This window comes from Gouania willdenowi, chromosome 7 (genome assembly GCF_900634775.1).
Source record: "Gouania willdenowi chromosome 7, fGouWil2.1, whole genome shotgun sequence".
Lineage (NCBI taxonomy): Eukaryota > Metazoa > Chordata > Actinopteri > Blenniiformes > Gobiesocidae > Gouania > Gouania willdenowi.
The window spans coordinates 1,127,002-1,152,495 of record NC_041050.1 but is presented as its reverse complement, the minus strand read 5'-3'; the positions used below and the strand labels follow the sequence as shown (position 1 = coordinate 1,152,495).

Below are 25,494 nucleotides of genomic sequence, written 5' to 3'. Positions count from 1 at the left end.
CTCAACAATCATCACTAAATAAAGTTTAGTAAACATTCTGAAAAACAATTACCAGCAATAAATATTTACTCCCTGGTAAAGACAGTAGCGCTAACAACGTTACAATGATAAACATGGTTTTACAGCCTGTGCAACAGTACGGGGACGCATTTACTCCGCCTCCAGGTTTTACTATCACCCGACTGATAAATATGAATAAATCCATGTGTTTAATAAATCCATGACTGTATCAATGCTCTGGGCGGAGCTTCCCTCTGGAAATACCGCCCATGTAAGTTTAGAGACGGACCGTCTTTGGCCAGGTCATGTGACCTGGAGAAGATTTACTTTACGGCAGTCACATGACCACAGGCTGTGATATATAGAGTTCCCACGTGACGTCACAACATACGAGCATTTCCTGACCCGGCGCCGTTGTTGTGGGCGACTGACCCGAGTTAGTGTCTGTTTACAGCCAAAAGAACACAACATGGTACAGTCTATGGGCTGGAGGAGCAGCCCCACCACGCCCCCCCCCCCTACAACTTTAAGTGTTGTTAACTGTTTACAATAAAGAGGAATTATTTAATGCAGAATAAAAAATGGAACAAACCAGTCATTTAATTAACATTAGGAATTATGTGTTTACATTATTAAAGAGGAATTAAAGCTCAATGTAAACGTGGCCAATGTACAGTATGTTGGGTTTTAAATTCAAGATTAAATATGAAATATTTTTTTTATCAATTATGAGACATTTCAGGAGACCCCATTTAGATTCCAGATGACCTTACATGGGGTCATGACCAAGGTTGATAAACACTGGTTTAAGGCGTAGAAGTTGATAATTATCAGTGATCAGATTGGTTGGGAATAATGTGTGGAATGTGGCGAGAACATGACACGTGTGTGTGTGTGTGTGTGTGTGTGTGTGTGTGTGTGTGTGTGTGTGTGTGTGTGTGTGTGTGTGTGTGTGTGTATGTGTGTGTGTGTCAGGTCGCTGGTTCCCGTGGTTTCATTGGTTGTGTGAAAGAGCTGAAGATAAACGAAGCCCCTGCAGGAAGCCCCGCCCACAGCCAGGGAACGGCGCCGTGTTTTCAGAACTCTCTTCAGCCGGGGGCGTTTTTCACTGGACAGGGAGGGAACATCGCCATATGTACGTGTGTGTGTGTGTGTGTGTGTGTGTGTGTGTGTACTAACCCCTCCCTCACCAACAGATGACTCCCTGGTCCTCGGAGCAGACTTAGAGATCGTTCTAGAGGTCCGACCCACGTCTCCCTCTGGGCTCCTGTTGCATGCTGGGATGTCAGCGGAGCTTCATCTGAGCGTGCTCCTCACTCAGGGAGAGGTGGGCTCAATTACATTTTAAAATTACAATTACGTTTTCAATTATCCATGTACAATTACAATTGTGATCAGCATTTTTTCAAATTATAATTATTATTTTCCCCCTAAAATCAATTAGTTACATCTTAAAATACTAAAGTTAATTTACAATTAATCCCAATTACTGATCCTTTAATGAATAATCCTTATTAAACATCTTGTGTTAGCTTTCTGTTAGCATTTGGTAAATGGACATGATTTATATAGAACTTTATCACCACTGAAACAGTCTCAAAGCTTTACATATCAGCTCATTCACCCAATCACTCTCACATTCACACACCAGTGGGACAGGACTGACATGCAAGGCGCTAGTCGACCACTGGGAGCAACTTAGGGTTCAGTGTCTTGCCCAAGGACACTTCGACACATAGTCAGGTACTGGGATCGAACCCCCAACCTCTCAATCAGAAGACGACCCACTACCACCTGAGCCACGGTCGTCCATCTCTAATGCTAACGGTCAGTTTGACCCATGTCTGTAATCAGCTGTAAAATACACTAATAAATATTATCTATCATCATTAGTTTCTCGTCTATTGATTACCTTGTTAGGCTTTCTAATCAATTAATATATTGATATTTATAGTGTGGACGTCTGAGCCTTTTTTCTCTCACTATACCTATAGATTTACATACAGTATATATTTTAAATAGTGAAATAATCCTGAAGAGAAATGACGTGTAAACGTGATATGAAACATATTTAAATAATGGTTTGTTTTTGTCTTGCTTTTTATGAAGCATTTTGTGCATTTTATTATTTTTACTGTAAAATGTTTTTGGAGTCATTTTTGTGTCTTTTTGTTGTTGTTTTACTTGTTTGTAGTACTGTGGGTTTGCGTAGTCATTTGTTGTATTTTTCTTGCCTTTTTGTGTATTTTTTTTGTCATTTTGTGTTATTTGGAGTAATTTTGTACATTACTGTTGTCGTTTTGTTTATTTTTGTAGTAGTTTTCTGTGTTTTTCTCTTGTCTTTTACTGTATTTGTCTTTTACAATGTTGTATTCTTTGTATTTTTTATGTATTCTTGCTTTTGTTTTGTGTATTTTTTTTTATTTTACATTTTTACTTTGGGGTCAGTGGTCCTCATGTGGCCCCCGGACCACTAGTTGCTCTTGTCTGGTTTTCTACGTGCGTAGGCCTGTGTGTGAACCATAGAACTATAACATGGTTCCCTAGTTTTGTGTTTAATTACATTGTTTTTATATAATTTCCATGCCAATTACAAAGTTAATTATCTGACCTCATGTACAATTTATTTATGATTACAACAGCAACAATTTTTTTCAACTACGATTTCAATTTTGTCATAATTGTAATTAGTTACTAATTACACGATTCCAATAATGTGTGTGTGTAGGTGAGCGTGTCCCTAAACGTTGGTAAAGGTGACGTCTCCGTCTCGTTCACACCTGATGAGTCTCTTTGTAACGGACGCTTCCACATCATCACAGGTCACTTCCTGTTTCTCTCACACCTTTAATGAACTCTCTCTCTCCTCGTCTTCGTTTTAACGATGATTTATTTCCTCCAGTGATGAAGAAGAACAACGTTCTGCAGCTCCAGGTGGACGGAGCAGGAAACCACAGCGTTAACGTCAGACAGAGTCGCTCAGCAGGAAGTAGAGTCACCGCCTACCTGGGAGGAGCTCCAGGTAAGTGTGTGTGTGTGTGGGGGGGGGGGGGGGATAATGAGATCAAACAAATTAAAATGACACTAAAAATGTCACATTTTAATAGATAATTGACTGTAACTGAGAACTGAATTTATGGAAACACGTTCCATAGTTCAGATCTACTAGTATCACATTTGTAATAAATGTACTTAGTTTAGGTTTACTAGTATGTGAGTCATTTTACCAGTAAATCAAAACGTGTCACGAGTACTTTTTAACATAATATGCTAATAAGGGGGCGGGGAAAGCTAATTCAGGCATGCCATTAGCTTTTAAAAATATTCCAACCAATGAAGGAGCAGGATTTGGTTCTAATCCCTCCTCTTTCATCTGCATTAGGTCTACGAGTAGATTACAAATAATCTACTAGTTTACTAGTAAAGCTTTGAGTTTTTATTAGTATTTGTCTACTTATTGCAACACAAAATAAACCATTTTGTTTTACTAGTGAGTTATCGAGCACCAAAAACCTTTATTAGTAAAACTAACTTATTTTGTTTACTAGTACACTTAAAATATCTCACTAGTACTAGTAGATTGTTTTTAGTTTACTAGTAGCCAAAACATTCACCAGTAGTACTAATAGACCTAATGCAAATAAAGTAGGAGGGATTAGAACCAAATGCAGCTCTCTGATTGGTTGGAATATTTACAAAAGCCAATGGGAAGCCTGAATTTGCCTTTCCCCGCCTCTTTATTAGCGTTTCATTAGTGACATTATTTACCCAACAATAAACTACATTTGACACTAGTCGAGCTGATATCAGTGATTAATATTGTGACTAAATGTTTAAACGTGTGGGTCTTCTTCACTTTGATTTTTGGGAAATTAATTCTAAATAGTTATTATAAAACAATGTAAATATTATAATTATAAAGGAGAAGTTGTTGCTTATTGAGTCAAACTTTATCTTTACAGCCCATTCTGAACAGATTTAAAGCTAGGGTAGGTAATTTTCTCCAGATACACTTAAGTTTTTGGTTGAAGTTGTCTTTATGTTCTGATAGATCTCTGAAAAGGGAACAAAGAAAATCCACCATTTGTAAATCTGTAATAACTTTGACCAATGGAAAAAAAAAACAACTTTTTTTTTAACCAATCACATCTCCCTGCTCGTTTTGGATCCCTCATATGCACGAGCTCACACTGAAAGTGCGTCACTGCTGACAGAGTTAAATCAGAGTTTTTGGTCACGTTTTTAACATATAGAAAGTTTGTTTATTTACTGCTGAATGAGACGTTTCAACACAATACAAGTGATGAGCTGAGCTCCTCTTCTGCAGCAGCTGTGAACATGCATGTGAGTGAGACGGAGCACAGAGGGGGGAGGGTGGTAAAGGAGGACCAATCAGGGAGGCTACATTCAAAATCATGCTAGCTTTTGAAAATCGCCTACCCTACCTTTAATACATTATTTGTAACTGTTTGTTAAAATGCATTTCCCCCCTCTCGTCCACCAGGGGGCGTGTCTGTTCCTGTTCCTTTACTTCCTGCCTTCCAGGGCTGCATCCGACGAGCATCCATCAACCATCGTCCAGCCGTGTTCTCCAAAGCTTTGTCGATTAGCGGTTCCGTGGGGACGCACGGATGTCCCCATGTGTAACACACACACACATTCCACACACACACCTGGTGGTGGGCGTCATGTTACTGTAGTAATTTAAAAACATGTGTATTTATTTTATATTCACAGAAATCTGATTGTTTTGATGTAACGACTTAAACCAGTTTTTAAACGTGTCGTATATATTTTGTACAGAAAAGGCCACGATGTTTTTGCTGAGTCATACACTGTGATGAGGTTGAACCGCTCAGGTAGAGAGAGTCACAGGAACTGTTTGGAACCAACAGGAGATTAATTCTGTTCTAAAGACAATCAAACTGACTTTATTCTATAAACTGTTCATCTGTGTCTAAATAAAGAGTCTTTTCATAGAAATCAAAGGTTAATGTTTTATTATTAAAGCAGTTTGAGATTAATCAGCACATTTTAGAGCTGATCAGAACAAACTGATTCATGTTGAGACTTTAATCTAAACTCATGTCCTCGTCATCATCGTTCTTCTTCTCTTTGGTTCCTTCCATGGCTCGAGCAAACGCCTCCACATCTGTAGAGAAAAGACAAACTGTGACTGATAGAGTTTAAAACAAGTTCACACCAGACCCACAAACATGAGGTGTAACTAAGTGAGAAATACTCTATTATTTGAACACATGACGTGTATATTATAATATCTGTAGACACAGCTCCATCTAAAGCAGTGGGTTCAAACATTTTCACTCATTTCTGGGGAGAAATTGTAAATATTGTTAAGACTGTGGTATTTTAATTTGAAAACTAATGTATTCCTCTTCCTGGACTGTAGATCTATTTCTGTAATATGTTTTTTTTAATTGTGCAAAATAGATAAAATATAATTTTTAATGAATTATTATTATTACTAAAATTTCAACCGTATTCTAATTTTATTTCCAGATGAGCCCACATGGGGTCATAACCCCAGGGTTGAAAAACTAAATATAGGAGACGGAGTAGACACTGTCAACATATGACGGTGTACTGTATAAATATTGGAAATCAATGTAGTTATTGATGACAAATTACCTAAAATCCCAGTTATGTCTTTAGGAATCAATGGATTCAAATTACACGTCAATAACTTCTAGAACTGTTTGAGTCTATTTTGAATTTCCTTTGTCACATCTCTCTAAACAGCTCTGAACCAATCAGAGCAGCCCAACATTTGGTCATGTGACTTGCTGTGGATTTCTGCACAAAAATTATAAATTTTGCAGAAAGCGACGCAATATTTCAGAGCAACGGTAAGTCTAGACAATATTTTTAACAAAACTTTTCTCTCTTCATTTTGTAATTTCACAATACTTGAGCTGCTGTCACATCTGAATTATTAATGTTTATACTTTTTTGGATCAATAAATGTTCAGAGCACAGGTGTGTGTGTTACCTCCTTTGTTGGCAGCGTCCACAGCCTCTGCTGGGAGTCCAAACTGACTCATGAGCGGCCCCAGCTGGCCGGAGGCCAAAGCACTGCTGAACAAACTCATGGACTGAAGGAGAGAAAACTATTATTTATTGTTCAACAGCTTCACTTTAAACATTTCAAAATATAAAGTCACTTAAAGCTGCTGAAACACACACACACACTTATAAAAGAGTGTGTGGAACAGGTGCATTAACGAGCTCTGATGATAAACAGTGATAGTGATTTTCCACCTGTTGGAACTGTGGTGAGTTCAGGGTGTTCTGGATCTCTTCAGCACTCTGAGGTAGACTCTCTCCACTGGGGAGGAAGGGGAGGAGCCTCTGCTGGACCTGGGCGTCGCTCAGGATGGGGGCCATCACCTCAGGGGTGCAGACGCTGGTCAGGTCCACTACAGGAGGGAAGGGGGGGGGGGCAGAGGAACAGTGATTGATCCAGCTGATCCATGGTCCTCACTCACCGGCTGCTCCCTGACCTCCTGCTGCTGGGACATTCATGGTGGCCAGGATGTTCTGGAGGTCACTGAGCTGGATCGGCTGGTGGGAGGAGGGGCTTCCAACGGAGGGCGGAGCCACCGGGGACTGAGCAGAGGCTGAGAACGGCCCAGAGACAGGTTAGACCAGAGGTTTACAACCTTTTTGGGGGTCATGATCTGGTTTTTATATCACTATTTCTGGCAACCCCAGAACTAGATTTATTCTTCAGAGTGTGTTAATTTAAAAAACAATATTATATAAATATAATTAAAATAATGATCTTAATTAGTAATTTCTTTTCTCCCATAAATAACCATCTCAGGCGATCGTACATGAAGTCACGACCCAAAGGTTGAAAAACACTGGGTTAGTCTGTGTTTCTCTGTTCATAAACTAAAACTCAAACCAAGAGAGTAACCATTAAATAATAATAATAATATGGTATATTCCTAAAGGGAAACATATATATTTGAAGTATTGTGTGTATTTCTATGGTGTAAAAGCACTTGTGTATTTAATGTTTAATATAATGAAGCTTTACGATCTATTTACAAAGTTTATCTGAAGGATTATCTTCAAATATGAATATTGGACATATGAAAACATCGTAAATGTATCATTCTCTACGTAGTGTTGCTATGGTAACAGTGTTTATTTTGATGGTGTACCTGGGGTAGAGGGTGTGGCTCCACTGGGGGTGGAGGTTGTGGAGGCTGCAGGAGCAGCAGCAGCGGTTGGTGTGGGGGTGGAGGGGGGCTGGGAGGAGGAGCTTAGTCTGGAGGCTCCACCTGAGGAAGGTGCAGCTGCTGCTGATTGGCTGCGAGAGCTGGACAACAAACAATAGGATCAATATTTATTATCAACTTATTTATCAACCTGATAACATAGCCCCGCCCCTTTGCTACTGATCAGCTGTGTTCTCACCTGGAGGAGGAGCTACTGGTGGCTCCACTTCCCAGTAGGTTGGCCAGTCCAGGTCCAGCTAGAGCTCCCAGACCTCCTTACACAAACACAGGGTTAGCAAAGCGCCGCACACACCGTTAGCTTCTAACAAACAGGAAAAAAAAACTCTTAAAACAAAACTAAAGAAATGTCAGAAGTTCCAAAAGACCTTAAACAAAACACTAAGTAGCAACACATTAGCTTTGATTGGTTCAAACTCCCACATGTCTTCAGCTACACTGACTCTTTCCTACAAAGCTACATTAGCATGCTAAGCTAAGCTGCTCACCAAGTCCACCCAGTCCAGTGGGTCCAATCAGCTGCATCAGCTGGTTATGGCTCATGTTTCCCAGCAGGTTCTGAAGGCCTCCTTCTCCTCCCAGAGCCGACAGCTCGTGGCCGCTGCCACCGCCGCTGCCCGGGGCCCCAGGGATCGGAGGGTTGTTCAGGTACTCGTTCACCTTACGACAAAACTCCTCGTCCTTGTCCGTCTTTGGCTCCTGATTTTAAAGAAAAAACAGGAGAAAAATCACTGAAAACTAAAGTGAAAATGCTGAAATCTGAGTATCATCACATTAAAATGTAAAACATTTGAGTCATAGCTGTTTTACATTTGGTTTTCTTCTCTCAACGCTCCCGTCCGTCAGAGAAAACAAACATCTCATTCACACTCACCTGCATCCAGAAGAACAGCCTCTTGGATCCAGCCTTAAATTTCAGCACATAGACACGCCCTGTGGTGCATTGGTTCACTCGCTTGAATTCGCAGTCGTCAGGGAAAATGATCAGATCCTGAAGAGGATGAAAATGGACAAAAAAGTGGCGTTAAATTATCGCTCCTTCAATCCCAGTGAGATTCATTAAATCAAAGCAGTGGTTTCCAACTTTTTTTGGTTCGAGAATTTCTGGCAAATGATGTGACTCCTAAATATTCTGTCCAACTCCATTTCTTTCTTTTAAAAAAAAGTTTAAATGCATAAAAAATACAAAATTATATATAATACAGTATATATATGTTTAGATTTTTTTTCTAAAATGTTACTAAATGACTTCTGTAGTTTATTGTGTTATTCAAAGTGTCCAAATATCATGTGGTGTGACTGTCTAGCCATGACTTAATCTATTCACATTTACTTTCTGTCATATTTTAGTTATATTATAGTTCTGTATAATATTTGAGTATTTCTATTTTTATTTGCATCATAATATTCATGCAAACCTTGCCCGATTGTTTGAAATATCATACGATGATCATTATTATAAATAGCTGCATTTATATTTGACAAAGCTAAAGTATTGTTTTACTTTGAAAAAGAATATTTTTAAAAAAATTTTAATCAATAATTTTTTTTAATCAATTACGAGATTTTTCTAGCGACCCCATTTAAAGTCCAGGCGACCCCACACAGGGTTCCGAACCCAAGGTTGAAAAAACCCTGGATTAAAGCTTCAACCATGTATTATAATAAGTGGTGAGCTTGTTGTTATTGACCAGTAGCATTAGCTTCACTCACATCGTCCACGTTCCCAGAGGTCCGGTCCTTCCAGCAGAAGTGAATGAGTGAGTCCTCCGACTGCTGGACGTAAACCGTTCCTTTACGTTTGTCTGGCGTCACCGTGCTGCCCTTCAACGTCATTTTTCCAGCACGAAACTCCACCAGATATTTACTGGAACTTCCCCTGGATCCACTGACCAGGCTCGGAAAGAGAGCGCCAGACGACATCTTTGACAAGTGGATCACTGATGGAAAACAAACATTCATTTTACTCTAAAGTTTAAAAAAAAAAAAGACGTTCAGTAATGTCATGTCCATTCAATAATTATAATAATAATAATAATAATGTATCAATTTTATATAGTGCTTTTTTGGACACTCAAAGTCACTTTACAGAATTAAGGGATTATTCTTTCACTCCACACTTGGTGGTGGTAAACTATGATTGTAGCCACAGCTGCCCTGGGGCAGACTGACGGAAGAGAGGCTGCCAAGGTGCGCCATCGACCCCCGACCACCACCTACACTCCCCCACACACTACATTCATATTAGGCAATGTGGATAAAGTGCCTTGCCCAAGGACACCTGGTCTCCCATCCACCTACTAACCAGGCCCAGACCTGCTTAGCTTCACAGATCTAACGGGATCGGGCAATGAGAGGCTGGTATGGCCACAAACTAAATCCAGTTCAAACTTCCCTTGATGAATTACTTTCTATGTATTTTGAAGGCCGTGGCTATAAATATGTTAAACGTACCCATAGACTTCTGCGCTACGCATACGCAGCGCCCCTCATTGGCCAGGACGACAGCTTTTAACTCCAAGGATTAACATCCAGATCAGCCTCTATTCTGCTTTAAAGTCTCCTAACGCGTGTGTTTATGGTCTGATAAATACAGATAATACTCTGTCACTGACGTAAACCATTACACAGCTCAGTTTAAGGGCCAAATATTAAGCATTCTTAGCTAAGTTACCAACTTCTTTTATCTCACTAATGTTATTAGAGATAAAAACGTGATCATAAGAATATTATTGATGTTGTATAACTAATTATATACGGGTAATAATATTGGTGTCTACGTTTAAAACCCTTTAAAAGGCAGAGTTAACAAAGCAGTAACAAATGCTCGCTAACGTTAGCCAATGACGTGGCTAAACACCGGGCAGCGTAAAAAGCTTTTAACGGACCTAAAATCGGTTTAAAAAAAGATAAACAGCCTCCAAAGAAACAGAAAAACACACACATAAGTTTTATCTGTAAAAATGACGAGTGAAAGATTTAGTTTATTTACCTGAACTTAATTAAACTTCTTCTTTATAGCGTAGCTCGATGCTAACTCTCACTTCCGGTTATTAATACGTGTATCTTCTTCGTGCTTCACTGCGGGTCAGAATCACCTTTAACACTGATGCAGCGCCACCTGTGGTGGAAATGTGTGGGACAATGTTCGGTTTTTTATTTTTATTTATTGAACAACAACAAATACAAACAAAAAGGCACCTTTCACATGTTTACAGATTATAGACAAAACTGAAAGACAAAACAAAAATAAACAATATTTACTGGTTAATTAACTTATGAAAACAAAAGAACAACTTCTGGAACTATTTCTCCACACATGTATTTAACTCGTTAGGCGGAATACAGTTTTTGTTGAAATGTAATAATTATAAAGTTGAAAAGCTCCCTGTAAAACTTTCAAACTTTCACAAACAAGCTTTGTTGGTCTGGAAACGGATCTACAAACACAACTTCTCACCAACCAGCTGCTCCATATGGAATAATGAAGACAGCTTTTATTAAAAAATTTAAAAAAAAAAAACACTGCATTGGATTTTATTAGTTAATGACCAAGGTTTTACTGTCTTATGAATATATTTGTTAAAATTTCAGTTACCAGTTAATTGGCATAAAGTGTGTTGGCTGATGATAAATTCTGTTTTAATAACAAGGTGATGTCACATTTACAATATTACATCAAATATACTCTTCAAATAGACAATGAATATTTGTGTGATTTCTGTGAACTCAAAGGAGAAACCATTGCTCACTTTTTTTTAATAAATGTAGTTACAGTAGAACATGTCCATCTTTATATCCAAGAGAAAATCAGAAGAACGATTAGTTTCCAGGAAAAAAACATTTGAATTTATTTTGGATTATTGTGGACAAAGATTTGTGGGTTTTTTTGTTTGTTTTTTGCCAGTTGATTTTGAGCTAAACCAAACATTGTACTTTTTATAAAAGAACTGCTTCATTATGCTGCCACAATTAAAGTCATTAGGAATAACAAAGCTGCCAAAACATTCGCTATTATGGAGAAATTTTGTGGAAGTGATCTGAAAAGTCCTTTTCTTTGGTTATTACCTTGTTGTTTGCTGTACCCTGTACCCCCTGAATGCCTATAAGTATGCATTGATTTATGTCTGTATGTAAGATGGCACAATAATAATAATAATAATAATAATAAAAAAACGTATTTAAAACAAACTTCACAGAAACATGAGCACTTGAACACAATGTAGGGTGATAATAACTAATGATCACAGCAGACTTTAGGTTGTCATCATTGAGGAGGCGGGGCTTATGACCTATACTGCAGCCAGTCAGCAGGGAAAGATCTAAAAATAAAGCTTCACTCCACCAGAAGCTTGTCCCGTCCATTCTTTTTACAGTCTATGGTTTTTTTTAATTTTCATTTTATTGAACAACTACAAATACAAACAAAAAGGCACATTTCACATTTTTACAAATTATAGACAAAACAAAAATAAAGAATATACAAAAACATTGTACTTACAATAAAACAACAGATTGGGCTATTGAAAAAGTTTTTTTCATTAAATGAAACAAGTCTAGAGGTGTTTCTGCCATGAAGAAAATATAAAGGTTTAAGCATGTAAACAGTGTGTAAAGTTAGGCTTTGATTTAAAGAAATTACATTAATGAATTTAGTAATTTCCTAACAAAACAATATTATTCACATCAAAATCAATCTTCTTACCAACAAACAAGCCACATTTCAAATCTGATACAGTGAATATATTAGGTTGAATCCCTTGATTGAAACCAAATCTGAACATTGCTCCAGAAACTCTGCATTCTGTCACACAAAAAGAAAAAAATGATCCAAATCCTCAGTTCCAGCCTCCCAAAATACACAGAAACCAACCTCCAAATTAAGTATTGTATGTCTCAATTATACCTTTGTAGGGTAAATATCATTCATAATCTTAAACTGAAGTTATTTCTTTTTGGGCAAAACTGAATAAACTAAGTATTTGCTTCTTTTTCGTTTTGTCACATTTTAAAATCTTTGAGGATATAATCTATTTTTGCAGAGTTAGTGGAACAGGAAGTCAAAAAAGTATTTCTTATAAAGCTGTTGTTACACTTATGGTTACAAAATTCAACATAATTCATATAAAGCTGTCTTAATTTAGGGATAACTTTGGAATGTATTATATCTTGTTTAATCATATTCTATAAATCTGTGTTTTGTTGAATGTTTCCATCATCATTTTTAATCAATAAACTCATTACTTCGAGAACATTATTAGTTTTGACCAGTGAAGTTGTTTTTCTAAATACATTCGGTCAGTAGAACTACAGACCATAAAGTATTGGCTGCTTTTATTATTATTATTATTATTATTATTATTATTATTATTATTATTGGTAAACGTCCTGTAGTCACGTGGTAACACGTAATCTTGTCAGCGGGAGCGCGCAGCGCAGTTGGTCATCAGAGGTTTTTGTGTCACCGGATTGACGGCGCGCTCCCGCTGTAGCCGTTAGCTCCGTGACCCTCCGCTGCTCGTTCAATGCTTTCCCTGATTAACCGAGTGATGCTATTATTAACGGACACTCGTTGGCTTTAAAGGACACAACACACGGCGGCACCGTTTAATAAAAGGTAAGAAATAAGCAGTTATTGAGAGTTATTGTCCTTGGATTAGTTATCGGGCTAACTGAGAGCTAGCTGCTTTATTCTGACCGGTTTACACAGTGACAACATGGATGCTTGTTCTGATGGAGATTATCCGCTTTAACTGCGCTTTGATTCCTCTTCACTACCTCAGTGTTCATTCACTCACTGAAATAAATCAGTCAACACTGTAAACATAGCCTGGAGTGTTTATTTAATTATTCAGTGTGTATTTAAACTTTAATACATCTGATAGTATTTCAATATGAACACATCACACAACAAATCCGGATTATTAGTGTCTGTCTGTGTCTGTCTGTGTCTGTCTGTGTCTGTCTGTGAAGATCAGACGGAATAAGATACTTTAATAGTGTCAGAATCAATAAAAGCTGTCAGGTGGACTCTGATGGTCATGTGATTTTATGAAGGTATTGTCCAATGGAAACAGAAAGTTTAATATGCTTTAAACAGAGAGAGAAATAAAATAAAATACAAGCTCTGATATCAGTAAGAAAGCAACATATCACTCATATATAGTTATATATTTACACACATTAGTCCAACAATGGGGAAAGGTTGTCATTATAGCAGCATGAGGACTGTTAACATGATTATTATTAATTTATTACCCATATGTGTATATATTTGTTTGTCCCACAAAAAGGAAATTATTCCATTCCACTCATTTTAATTATTTTAAAGTTAGCTTAAAGTACATGTGTCAAACTAAAGGTCCGGGGGCCAAATCTGGCCCTTTAGATCAGAAGAGGCAAACTCATTTTAGTTCAGGGGTCAAATATGGAGCAGTTTGAATCAAGTGTGCCACAGATTTTATGCAAGAAAACGAATAATTTCAACATTATTGTTCCCCAGTTTACTCTTCTACCTGTACATAAAACACAAAATATGTACAAAACCGACTAAATCCAAGCAATAAGTGACCAACAGGGTCTTTATTTTAAATTTCCTAGATTTTTTTGACCAATTTCTATTTAATTAAGGAAAATATTGTGTCATAATTTGAGTAAAATTGAAGAATTTTTAAAGAATTTTCAATTTAACATTAAAAATGAATGACTGCAATCGTGGAATATAAGCATTGAGAAAACTGTGAGCACCTGCAAATATTGTTGAGTTTCATTTACACAATAATTCATGTTTTCTTGGTAATTTTCACTTTCACTTATTGGAGGCTGCAGCTCTTTTTGTCATTCCTCTGGTGTTCTATGCATAATAAAATTCACTTTCTAGTCATTTTTATATTCACTATTCATTTTTATTGTCTTATCTCATGAAGTGTATTGTAGCTGAGGTGTCTTCACACAAAGCAGATGATGATGATGATGATGATGATGATGATGATGATGATGATGATGATATGTTGAAGAAGAAGGTGACTCTGACTCATGTGAAAACCACTCATGTTATTCTTACATTAAAGAGCAGCAGGTCACTACATGAAGTCACTGCAGTGAATGAAATAATCACTTTAATATCCTGCTACATGAAAAGATTAAATATAGCAATAAAAGAAGTGTCCGTAAAGTGCTGCAGATGATTAGCTCCGCCTTTTCCTCCGCCACACTCACACTTTCTCTGAGTCTAACACTTCAAACCTAAAATTATCTCCCAGCTGCAGATCTTAGTGTCACATGCTGCTGTTTGTTTAGTGTTATTTCTATTGGAGATTAGATTATCCTCTATTTATTCACCAAAACTATGACGTGATTAATAATGTTTAATGTGTCCAATAAGTGACGAGCTGTTTTTAAAATGACTGTAAAACCTTTTAATTAACAAGTCTTTTCATTAAAGCTAATCACAAATGTGCCAATAAATTTATGTTTCATATGCGGCTAAAATATCGTCCTCAGTCTGGTGATGATAAATATATATATTTATTCCTTTATTTATTTCATTCAGTATTTATTTTTAGTTAAATTGCATTGTTTTGAATAGTTTATCAAGGGATTCTTTTGACAATGAAAAATAAAAATAAAATAGTACAGTATTTTTCCCCCCAAAAAATAAAGGAATATTTTTAAATCATCATTTGTCTATAGTCCCATTTTGTAAAATATATTGTGAATCCAGTATCGTGAATTGAATCGTATCGCGAGTTGAATGAATCGTTACATCACTAGCCGATACGCAAGGCTGCAATATCGGTATCATCGGAAATGAAAAAGTTGTATTGGGACATCCCTAAATGCATAAACTGCTAAAATGATGAGTGAAGGAAGTCATGTTACTTGTAGTCTATCAAACAACATATTCTTGCTTAAATTGCCCCACATTAGAACAAAACACATGAATCTACTTTCAAATTATTAGGTTTTATATGGACAGCGCCTTTGTCTCAACACTGTAGGTTTTTACTAATTTGATGTCATTACTGACATATTAAACATCTCAAAATCGTGCCAAAAATATTGAAATGTTGCTGATTGTGTGAATTGGTTAAGTAAATTTGTCTTAAATTGATTGATTATTATTATTATTATTGTTATTATAGAAACACAAAGTGTATTAAAGTAGTTGATGAAGAGCATCTCCTCTGCTTCATCACTGTGACGTCTCTGTCAGCTCTGCTTCTATAAACGGGTTCTCCACATTTGCTGCTTTATTCCCACATTCAAGTAATAATCTGTGACACAGATTAAGCACACTCATGATGAAGTGTAGAGGATCTGAAAGATAACAGTGAAACCTGTACTGACAGATATAAAGTCATATTTCTGCTGCTGATGCGTCAGGATTGTTTGGAGGCGTCGGTCAGGGCGTCGACATGACACTGAAACATAAATGTCACCTGATGAGAGTGAACTTTTAATAGTTTTTACTCAGCCGCAGAGTTTGCTGCGTCATCATCAGTGTCCAATCCTTTCAGATCCTTTCAACGCATGTACGTAGACTACGTCACTTTCTTCACTCACAATCCTTACGACAGAACTGCTGGGATGTGATATTTGAACCTAAACCGACCATATGACGTTAGATATTTTAATAGTACACAAGCAAATACAGTATGTGGTGTTTTGTGGTGTTTTTAATTGTTAAAAATAGAAAAATTGGACAAAAACACAATACACAACATTGACAAAAAACCAAACAAAAAATAAAATAAAAACAAAAATAAATCGGAATTCACTAAAAACATACATTTCTAATTATTTTTAAATAGCAGGGTTTCAGCCTTTTATAGTACACGAACTGCTGTAAAATAGGCTGACCAGGGGTAAATGTGTTTTGTACATGCGTTTTAAGGATCTGAAACTATCAGAATGGATTGGGCACTGACGGTTATCACAACATCCTGTTTAGGCTGAAAATAATTGGTGGCCACATTGTTCAGTGCATCACTATTTATAATGCAAATATTCTGTGTAGTTTGTCTGTTTAAAGTCAACACTGGAGGCTCTACATTGATTTCCTCCAGTTTTAAACACTTTAAAGAACCACCGACAGTGTCTATTTATTTGCTCTAAATGTTTTGGGCAACAAACACATTAGTATCTAACCTTAACCCCCTCTAATAATGTTGTATTGATTAGATAATAATGATGTGTGGAGCTTTAGGTGCAGATCTTAAACACGACAACAAACTAATGTCAGTGTTCAGTGACAAAGGAAGTTTCTCTTTAGGTCCCGAGTTTTGTTTGGAGTGATGATCATGTGACAGTGACAGTCCTGTGATTGTCACATATTCACCTTCACTTTCTTTTCCTGGGTTATTGTTGGTTTCTTCTTCTTTTTTCTGACCTTCATCACACCAATCAAACAGATCAATACTCTTTAGATGTGATTAGTTTGTTCTCTTTAGCCTCCAGAATAATATTCTAAAACCAGGATTACTGAGATTCTGAAGACGTGAGTTTAAGTCTTTCACACGCTCTGTAGTGACAACGTGATCTGTTTAAAATATAAAGAGGAGAAAAAGTTACTGAAAAGCAATTTTTGATGATTTTTAACCAAATGTTTGGTAAACATCATAGAAAGAAACATTTATTAATGTTTGTTTTTAAATGAATAGTAAAATCATTTGAATTATTTTGTCGTGTTTCGTCAATTACAAACGAATTTTTAAATCTAGTTGTTCAGAGTAGAACAAGAACAAGTAAAGATTAAAGTGAGACATTATGAAAGATAACTTTTCGTCCTTGTCCTGAAACTAGCTTTGACAAAAGCTGGCCTGACTGAAGATATATTTTATTTACAGGATTATTGAGTATAAATATATATAATTATAGTATTAAATACAAAAAGAAACCATGAATAATAGTCCATTCCAACACAACCCAGAACATAAATTAATAGAGGAAAATAACGTGATGTCAGATGTGCATTATGCAACAAACTGTTCTAGTTTCTGTTCTAAATTACATCAACATTAACAGGAATAAATATTCAGACAATTAGTAAACTGATTCTAAAAGTTTTAAAACCTCTCCTCAGCGCAGCGCTGTGTGAGAAACAGATACACACACACACGCACACACACACATACACACAGCCAAACCTCCAGCCAGCTGCTCGTTAACTACAAGCGCTAAGACAAACCACGGAACAACAGATAAGTTAAACCGTTAAAAGATGGTTTGAAAGTTTAAAACTTGCCGTTGGGGTTGAAGAGCTTCTTTAACGTTTCGCTAGTGGGGGGAGGGGCTTTGCTCTCTGCAGCAATGGAGCAGCGGCTCTGTTAACTCATTCAGTGCCAGCCATTTTCAGATTTTCTACCCCCTCAGTACCAGCCATTTTTGAGCATTTTGACTGATTTTAAAGACCCACAGAATATTTTCTACTATGACTATCTGAAATCTGACACCAGATTCTGAAAGATTAAAGCCTCTACTTTCATCAAAAAAAAAAGAAAATAATTTGTTTCTGGCTCATTTTGTTCTTTTGTAATCAGCCATTGAATAGAGCAAGTTTTACACAAATCTTCAGTTTCAGAGCAAAAAGCTGAGAAAAAAGCCTTTTTCTAAAGAAAAACCCTGTCAGTGACTAAAGCTATTTTTTTGCTTTAGTGACAACTTTAACATCTGAACATTGTTTCCTTATATAAAACAAAAAAAAACACTGAGACCAGGCTTTTGATGGCAAAATTATTATTATTTATCTATCTGTGTCAGATTTGAATGTATTTCTTACTGTATTTTGGCGCTCCTGTCAGTCTGCACACATGCAACTTCTTCTTCCTCCCAGACATACAGTGTCACTGTGTTCCCCATTTTTTAAATTGTTTTATCTCACCATCGCCACACTATCCATGAATTCCACACATGCTCTGGTCGAGTGTGTGCTGCTGTACGCTGCTGGGAACGTCAACTCTCGTACGTAGCGCCATTTTCTGTCTCGTAAACGCCTTTCCTCCTCTCCCGTTAAGCACTGCTGAGCATGAATGATCTCTCATCCAAAGGTGTGCTGCTACCTTATACATGTCACCTATTATTTTGCTATCTGGCTCACAGGCTGGGGGTATTTTGTACCCCACTCCCTCCCCCCCCCCTCCTTCCGACATGCATCGATGACACGTTTGGTCCGGTTAGTTGATGGTTTTATCTCACCATCACAACATTATCAATAATCCACTCGGGTCCACACATGTTCTGTGTTAGTATGTGGAGCTGTGAGCTGCTGGATACGTCACAATATCACTCTGTAGCGCCATAATCTCACTCGTTCCTGCTTCTTCCTCCTTTGCTGGGGAGCATCAGTGGCTAATCTCTCATCTAAAGGTGCACTGCTGCCATCTTCAGGGCACAGTTGGTCACTACAACACCCCACATCTTAGATATTGATGAGGGACCTCCGCCAGGGTGTTTTCAAGTAATCCCCGTGAAAAAACGCAAATGACGAGTTTTCTTGTCAATGGCACTGAGCGTTTGGATTTGAAATGACGAGTTATCTCGTCAATGACACTGAGTGAGTTAATAAAGTGGATCGGCGAACGCGGCAGCGCACATCGGCCGATACGATACACGCAAAAATCGGCCGATTAAATTGGCCGGCCGATGAATCGGTCAATCACTAATTGATATATATATATTTAAAGCTTAATTAAGTCCTTTCAGTGAAAATAAGTAAATACTGCTACTGGATTTTTACCCAGTGGTAGAAAAACCCAGTTCTGAATCTGAGTGAGTGACAGACAGCTGTGTTTATTCAGTGAACTTGTTTCATCTCATGCTTGTTTAGCAGGGTGTGTGTGTGTGTGTGTGTGTGTGTGTGTGTGTGTGTGTGTGTGTGTGTGTGTGTGTGTGTGTGTGTGTGTGTGTGTGTGTGTGTGTGTGTGTGTGTGTGTGTGTGTGTGTGTGTGTGTGTGTGTGGGTGTGTGGGTGCGTGCGTGCGTGTGTGTGTGTGTGTGCGTGTGTGCGTGCGAGTGAGTGCGTGCGTCACACAATCACCATTAGCTTTCTGTTCCTCTCATGGCTGTTTGTGACACACAAAACACAAATTGTGTAATTGTTCCTTGGCTGTGTGAACAAACATGGATAGATATTAGGCTTTACATTGATCTGATCGACTCTATCGGATCGGCCGATAATTTGCATTTTATGCAATTAATGTGATTGTCTGTAATGTCTTAAGGCGGGCATACACTGTGCTATTTTTTTGACTTGTGGGCTGAACGATTAATTGCATTTCCGATATTATCGCGATATTCTAAAATGTGATTTTCTAATTGCAAAGGCTGCAATTTATTTTTATTTATTTATTAACAAATAAGTGGAACAAACTGCAGCAGAGCTGAAGTCATCATCCAATGTAAACATGTTTAAATCAAAGTTAGGAACTCTTTTCTCCCATGGTAAAATTTCCGACGGTGAAGGTTACCGTTTATGTTTTAATTACCATGGTAATGTCGCGGTCCATAACCACGGTGTGGAAAACTGGTGAGATAGTTTATCAGTCTGCGCAGCGTGCAACGTGCACTTCTTATGTTGTGAAGAAAACATGGCAGAGGGAGGACGTGATACTAGCGGCCATTAAGACATTTTTCTACTTTCAAAGAGGATTGAATGAAAATCCTCACAGCGTTTCACACACACACACACACACACACACACACACACACACACACACACACACACACACTCTTTAAGAGTTGTGGTAAACGTGTGATTGTTCAGACGTGGTGTTTGGTAGAGAACGTTATGTCTCTACCTGTAGGAGATGTTTTTTCTTTTTTTTTACCATCAGTGACTTCACTGAGTGTCTCACTTTCTTGCTGTATTTCATTAAAAAATAAATAATAGTGGTATAAACTTATTCAAGTTTACTTAATGTGAAATTACACTTGTGCTTTTTTCATCTGTTTTTTTTGTTTTTTTAACTGTGGTCATTATTGCATTGTTGAGATTTTGAGATTTTTAAAAATGTATTTTTATTTTTACTATAATGTTTATTTCGAACCATTTTTATATAAAACATTTTTTTTTTACTGCGGTTATTGTTAATGTTGCATTTTTGATACATTTTTTCTGACTATTGTTAATGTTACACAGTCTTTTTTATTTACTGTATTTAATGTTTATCATACAGTTTTTTATACTTATTTAATGTTAACTTTGCAGTGTTTTGTTCAGGTTGTTATTGTTAAGACTTTAATATATAACAAATCTATTTAAATATACATTTTGGTGAAATTATTTCACTTTATCAGTGTTTCTTCAACATTTTGAAGACATTTTAAAAATACCGCGTTAAACCAATAACTGTGATAATTTTGGTCACTAACCGTGGTGTGAAATTTTCATATTGTTACATCCCTAGTTGTTGATGATGTAATGTGTTTGTTGAGATGATTTTACTGATGTTCCCATTACTGAGACCAAATCTGATTGGCCGACACTGCTCAGGTTGTTGAATGTGATTATTCCACACACACACACACACACACGCACGCACGCACGCACGCACGCACGCACGCACGCACGCACGCACGCACGCACGCACGCACACACGCACACACACACACAGTGTTGTGATAATCCCTGAAGGGTGCAGACAAATGGCTCTCATTGGGTAATCCTTATCGAGTGGGCCAGAGTCTGCGCTGTGATTGGTTAATCTGAGGCTGAGCAGTGGGCGGGGCTTATGGAGGTGTTAAACCAATGTGTTGACAGGCGTCGTAGTGAGTCTGTAGAAGCATCTGCTGCTGTTTGTGTAACTTATTATTATTATTATAGAACCTTGGAGTGCCAGCTGCTGCTGGTTAGGTCTCACAGTCACTGGATAGAACTAAATAAATATATTTATTAATATAGGAACTATATTCATTAAAATATCTGTTGTGGAATGTTCATAGTTTTTGTTTTTTTTCAGAGAGAGAGAGAGATTTTTGATTTTACAAAACACTTTATTTACACAGTTTTAGTTTTTCCAATTCAGATCCAAGTGCTGATGCATTAAAAACCCAGTATGTTTTTTTTTATTAAATAAAGTTTAACTCATAAAGACTTATGTAAAAACAAACAAACAATATAATTAAAACACAAGCGCTGTTTAAAAGTCTTCAATGTGTTTATAAAATCTAAAATCTAGCCAGTCTTGTCCTTATGTTGAACAGTTTCAGCTTCTTACTCTTCTTTGTTCTCTACCCGCTTTTCCTGCTTATATGAATTATTGCCATTTTTGCCTCACCTGAAAGGTGTTTTTTTTTTTTCAACAGGAGAGAGAGAGAGAGAGAGAGAGAGAGAGAGAGAGAGAGAGAGAGGGAGAGAGAGAGGAGGAGAGAGAGAGGAGGAGAGGAGAGACGAGAGAGAGAGAGAGAGAGAAGAGAGAGAGAGAGAGATGAGAGAGAGGAGAGAGAGAGAGAGAGAGGAGAGAGAGAGAGAGAGAGAGAGAGAGAGAGAGAGAGAGAGAGAGAGAGAGAGAGAGAGAGAGAGAGAGACCATGGACCATCAGAGACAGAGGACTCTCTCTACATCAGGAGAGTCTCTGTACGTGGTGTTGGGGGTGGAGAAGAACGCTACGCCAGAGGACATCAAGAAATGCTACAGGTTCATAAATCTGATTATAATCAACTGAAAACATCTGATGTTCTCAATTACTAACGTTCAATTACAATTATTTTCTCAATTACTAACATTCAATTACAACTATTTTTTCAGTTACTAACATTTAATTACAATTATTTTCCCAATTACCAACATTAAATTACAATTATTTTCTCAATTACTTAGAGTTCAGTGTCTTGCCCAAGGACACTTCGACACATAAACCATAAACCTCTCAATCAGAGGACAACCCCTCTACCACCTGAGCCACAGTCGCCCTTTTTCTCATTTTTCATGCATTTATTGCATTTTCACCCCAGTTTCCTCATCATATTTGCACTAGTTTTTAGGTTCTATGATTGTCTTTTCTAAGAAAATTAATAATCTATAATTGTTACATTTGGCATTAACACTTTTTATAGAAGTTATAATAAATTGTAATTACAAATGCAAAGTCAATTATCTGAACTTAATTACAACTCTCTTATGATTACAACAGATGTTTTCAAAATTATATCATAATTTTAAATAATTAATAAATTGTGATTACAATCATGTTCATAAAGCTAATTAGTGATGAACGTTAATGCACCACTAGAGGGAGACAAACAGCTGCTCATCGTCTCTTCTTGTTCCTGTGGAACAGGAAACTAGCGTTGAAGTTCCACCCTGATAAGAACCCAGACAACCCTGACGCTGCCGAGAAGTTTAAGGAGATCAACAACGCTCACTCCATCCTGGTGGACGCCACCAAGAAGAACATCTACGACAAATACGGCTCCCTGGGGCTGTACGTGGCCGAGCAGTTTGGAGAGGAGAACGTCAACACCTACTTTGTTCTGTCCAGCTGGTGGGCCAAGGTGGGTCCATGGAACGCTTTCTTGTTTAGTTTCCTTCACTTTTATTCATCAACCTTTTATTCATCCTCTTCCTCCAGGCGCTCTTCGTCTTCTGCTGCCTGTCCACAGGCTGTTACTTCTGCTGCTGCCTGTGCTGCTGCTGTAACTGCTGCTGTGGAAAATGCAAACCACGGCCCACCATGGACCAGGAACCAGACTTCTACGTGTCACCAGAGGACCTGGAGGCTCAGCTGGCTGCAGAGGACAGAGGTGAAGGAGAAGAACTCATTTAAAGAGATCCTCCACTGTTTTTACAAAATAAACTGTTTGAAATGGACATATTAGAAGATCTATAGCTAACGTAATTTAGCAGCTTTTAGTTAGCTTTTAGCAGCTCTAACCCTGAGGATAGGAGTCCCTCAACAGTCTGTGATTAACTTTCTAACTTCAACTTCCAGAGCGTGTCAGCACACTGTTTAAGGGAGAGCTCTTCTTCTCTGCTTCATTGTCTACTACCAAACTACAGAGTTGGAACTGTCCTCTTTCTGTAATAAAATGAGGTTTACATCGACATCTTTAACTTTTCTAGTTTTTTAGAGCAACAAAAAGCAGCACAAGTTGTTATTGTGACTGAAAAATCTACTAAATGATCTAAAAATCAGGCTGAATGTGTTTTATTAGACATATATCTACTAATAAGGACATTTAGAAGATTTTACGCCTCTACCTAAACAGAGGTTAACGTCTATTAGACAGTATTTTGTGAGAACGAGGCTCATATTTTACAAAGAAAAATGTCATATTTGTTGTCAGAAAACGTCCTCGATCGTTTAGCTGCAGTTAATGTAGCGGTGTTTTGCTTTGAATGGTTATCAGTCATTTCACATTCATCCGATGTTTGTTTTTAGTAAAGAACTAAGAGTTTTTATTCCATAGTCTGTCAGTGTCCACTAGGGGTCAGTATTTATTTAACCTGTGTGTGTTTCCTGTGCAGACGCCAGCGACCCCATCACGATGCAGCCGTCATCGGCCACAGAAACAACTCAGCTCACCTCCGACGCACACCACAGCTACAAGACCGACACATACTAAACACACACACACACACACACACACATCACTTCTACCAGTTAAATGTTTTACTCTTAAATGAATTATAAGGAGCAGATGGACTGAAGGAATGTTTCAATCATCATCAGCTCACACATGATGATGATGAGGAGGAGGAGATGAAGATGGAGCAGCACAGCTTCTAAAGGTCTGTAGTTTGATTCCTGTGAAGCTGTGCGTAAACACACAAACACATTAATTCCTCCAATAACACACACATCACATCATGCTCTCTCCTGCTATACACACATCCTTTAAACCAGGGGTCAAACTTGAGGTTTGCAGGCCAAATTTGGCCGTCCAAAGATCCGCTTTGGCCCGAGGAACAGTTTTGTACAAAGTTATCCACTAATTATTTGGTAATAATTAATAAATAATCTGTAGTAATCTACACACAAGTTTGACTTTTTCTCCTTCAAAAGTTCTCAGTGGAAATTAAACTGGTTTATTTTTTTATTGGTCTGGTTTAAAGTGACGACAGTTTTACAAGGCCACAATATTTAATAATTCAAACCTTATTTATTTACATTTGAATATGAAAGAGAGCAGTTCAAAGGGTTTTTACTTTTAAAAAGCACTTTATTAGTTTGGTAAAGCTGTTTCATAAATTAATCTTCAGTCATTAAAAAACTCAAGAAATAAATTGTTGCCCATGATCATCCTTTCACAATAAAAGTGCATTGACTGTTCCTCTTCCTTCAAAAAACATTCAAATGATACCAAATTATAAACACTCAAATCATTATAATACAAATATGATTCTTTAATATTTTAAAAATAATGAGTAATAAATACAAAGAGGAAAAAAGTTTGATACATTATAAAAGTTTAAATGCACAATTAAAGATGAATGTGTTGTTGCTCTTCTTCACTCCTCGTGTGTGTGTGTGTGTGTGTGTGTGTGTGTGTGTGTGTGTGTGTGTGTGTGTGTGTGTGTGTGTGTGTGTGTGTGTGTGTGTGTGTGTGTGTGTGTGTGTGTGTGTGTGTGTGTGTGTGTCCATCTGTAGATGTTCTTATTAATGTGATTAAATGAAGGCAGGATCTTTTATGTGAAGGTTTATTTTTTTTAGTTAAAGTCCATCTTTGTTACGTTTGTAGCTTTTCTTTGTGCTGCAGATTTAGAGAAACAGTGGTTGTGTTTATTTGTGTCTGTAAATCCATTTATTTTTCTTTTTTCTAAAAACATAAAACCACTATAAAAAAAACGTTGGTAATGTTTCAAACACGTGCACGACGTGTTTATGCGAATTGTGAGAATAAAGTGCAATAAACCTGTGGATTCTCTTCACACGTGTTCAGGGAATCTGCAGGTTTGTGGGAAAACTTTTATTTTGAAAGAGTAGAGTAAATGAAATGTGATTGAATTGAGAGTAAATGAAGCTCAGAAAAGACTCGGTTTGATGAAAATGTCTCTCAGTGAAAAACTGTTCACTCCCAAATAAAAACGTTTATTTTTTTGTAAAGAAAATTCAAACTGATTCAACACAAAACTCACTTTTAACCAAATGTTTGACAAATGATTTTAAAGAATGTGAACTATTGGAAGCACAGATTATGTTTTATAAAGGGATCTAAAATAAAGGGATCATCACTCATTATTTAATTTTGAATTAATTTTATTCAAACATTTGATTTCATTGGGAAACATT

General features: G+C 37.2%; 3 protein-coding genes across 5 annotated transcripts in view; 2 read left to right on the top strand and 1 right to left on the bottom strand.

Moving 5' to 3' along the window:
- Window positions 1-4,983, top strand: part of lama5 (laminin, alpha 5) — a 97,508-nt gene extending 92,525 nt beyond the window's left edge. For both annotated transcript variants that reach the window (XM_028451897.1, XM_028451896.1), the window contains exons 76-80: window positions 976-1,135; window positions 1,197-1,327; window positions 2,729-2,822; window positions 2,903-3,022; window positions 4,505-4,983. In XM_028451897.1, the coding sequence (XP_028307698.1) occupies window positions 976-1,135; window positions 1,197-1,327; window positions 2,729-2,822; window positions 2,903-3,022; window positions 4,505-4,647 (648 nt within the window). In that variant the 3' untranslated portion in view covers window positions 4,648-4,983. The remainder of the gene's footprint in view (window positions 1-975; window positions 1,136-1,196; window positions 1,328-2,728; window positions 2,823-2,902; window positions 3,023-4,504) is intronic.
- Window positions 4,978-10,374, bottom strand: LOC114466461 (proteasomal ubiquitin receptor ADRM1-like). 2 transcript variants are annotated; one of them, XM_028451899.1, is made up of 10 exons: window positions 10,258-10,374; window positions 8,979-9,205; window positions 8,140-8,256; window positions 7,754-7,964; window positions 7,447-7,522; window positions 7,191-7,348; window positions 6,507-6,638; window positions 6,280-6,437; window positions 6,011-6,113; window positions 4,978-5,152 (listed from the first exon to the last, which is right to left on the bottom strand). In XM_028451899.1, the coding sequence occupies exons 2-10, from the start codon at window positions 9,186-9,188 to the stop codon at window positions 5,073-5,075; spliced, it is 1,245 nt and encodes a 414-aa protein (XP_028307700.1). In that variant the 5' UTR covers window positions 9,189-9,205; window positions 10,258-10,374; the 3' UTR covers window positions 4,978-5,072. The 2 variants fall into 2 exon arrangements, with proteins under 2 accessions (XP_028307700.1, XP_028307701.1); XM_028451900.1 differs by having other exon boundaries at window positions 7,447-7,519.
- A 2,341-nt stretch (window positions 10,375-12,715) lies between these two features.
- Window positions 12,716-25,494, top strand: part of LOC114467464 (dnaJ homolog subfamily C member 5-like) — a 13,171-nt gene continuing 392 nt past the window's right edge. Inside the window, exons 1-5 of the mRNA XM_028453777.1 lie at window positions 12,716-12,882; window positions 21,721-21,899; window positions 22,543-22,756; window positions 22,834-23,005; window positions 23,730-25,494. The exon at window positions 23,730-25,494 is cut by the window's right edge and continues 392 nt beyond it. Coding sequence (XP_028309578.1) covers window positions 21,793-21,899; window positions 22,543-22,756; window positions 22,834-23,005; window positions 23,730-23,827 — 591 coding nt within the window. The 5' untranslated portion in view covers window positions 12,716-12,882; window positions 21,721-21,792 and the 3' untranslated portion in view covers window positions 23,828-25,494. The remainder of the gene's footprint in view (window positions 12,883-21,720; window positions 21,900-22,542; window positions 22,757-22,833; window positions 23,006-23,729) is intronic.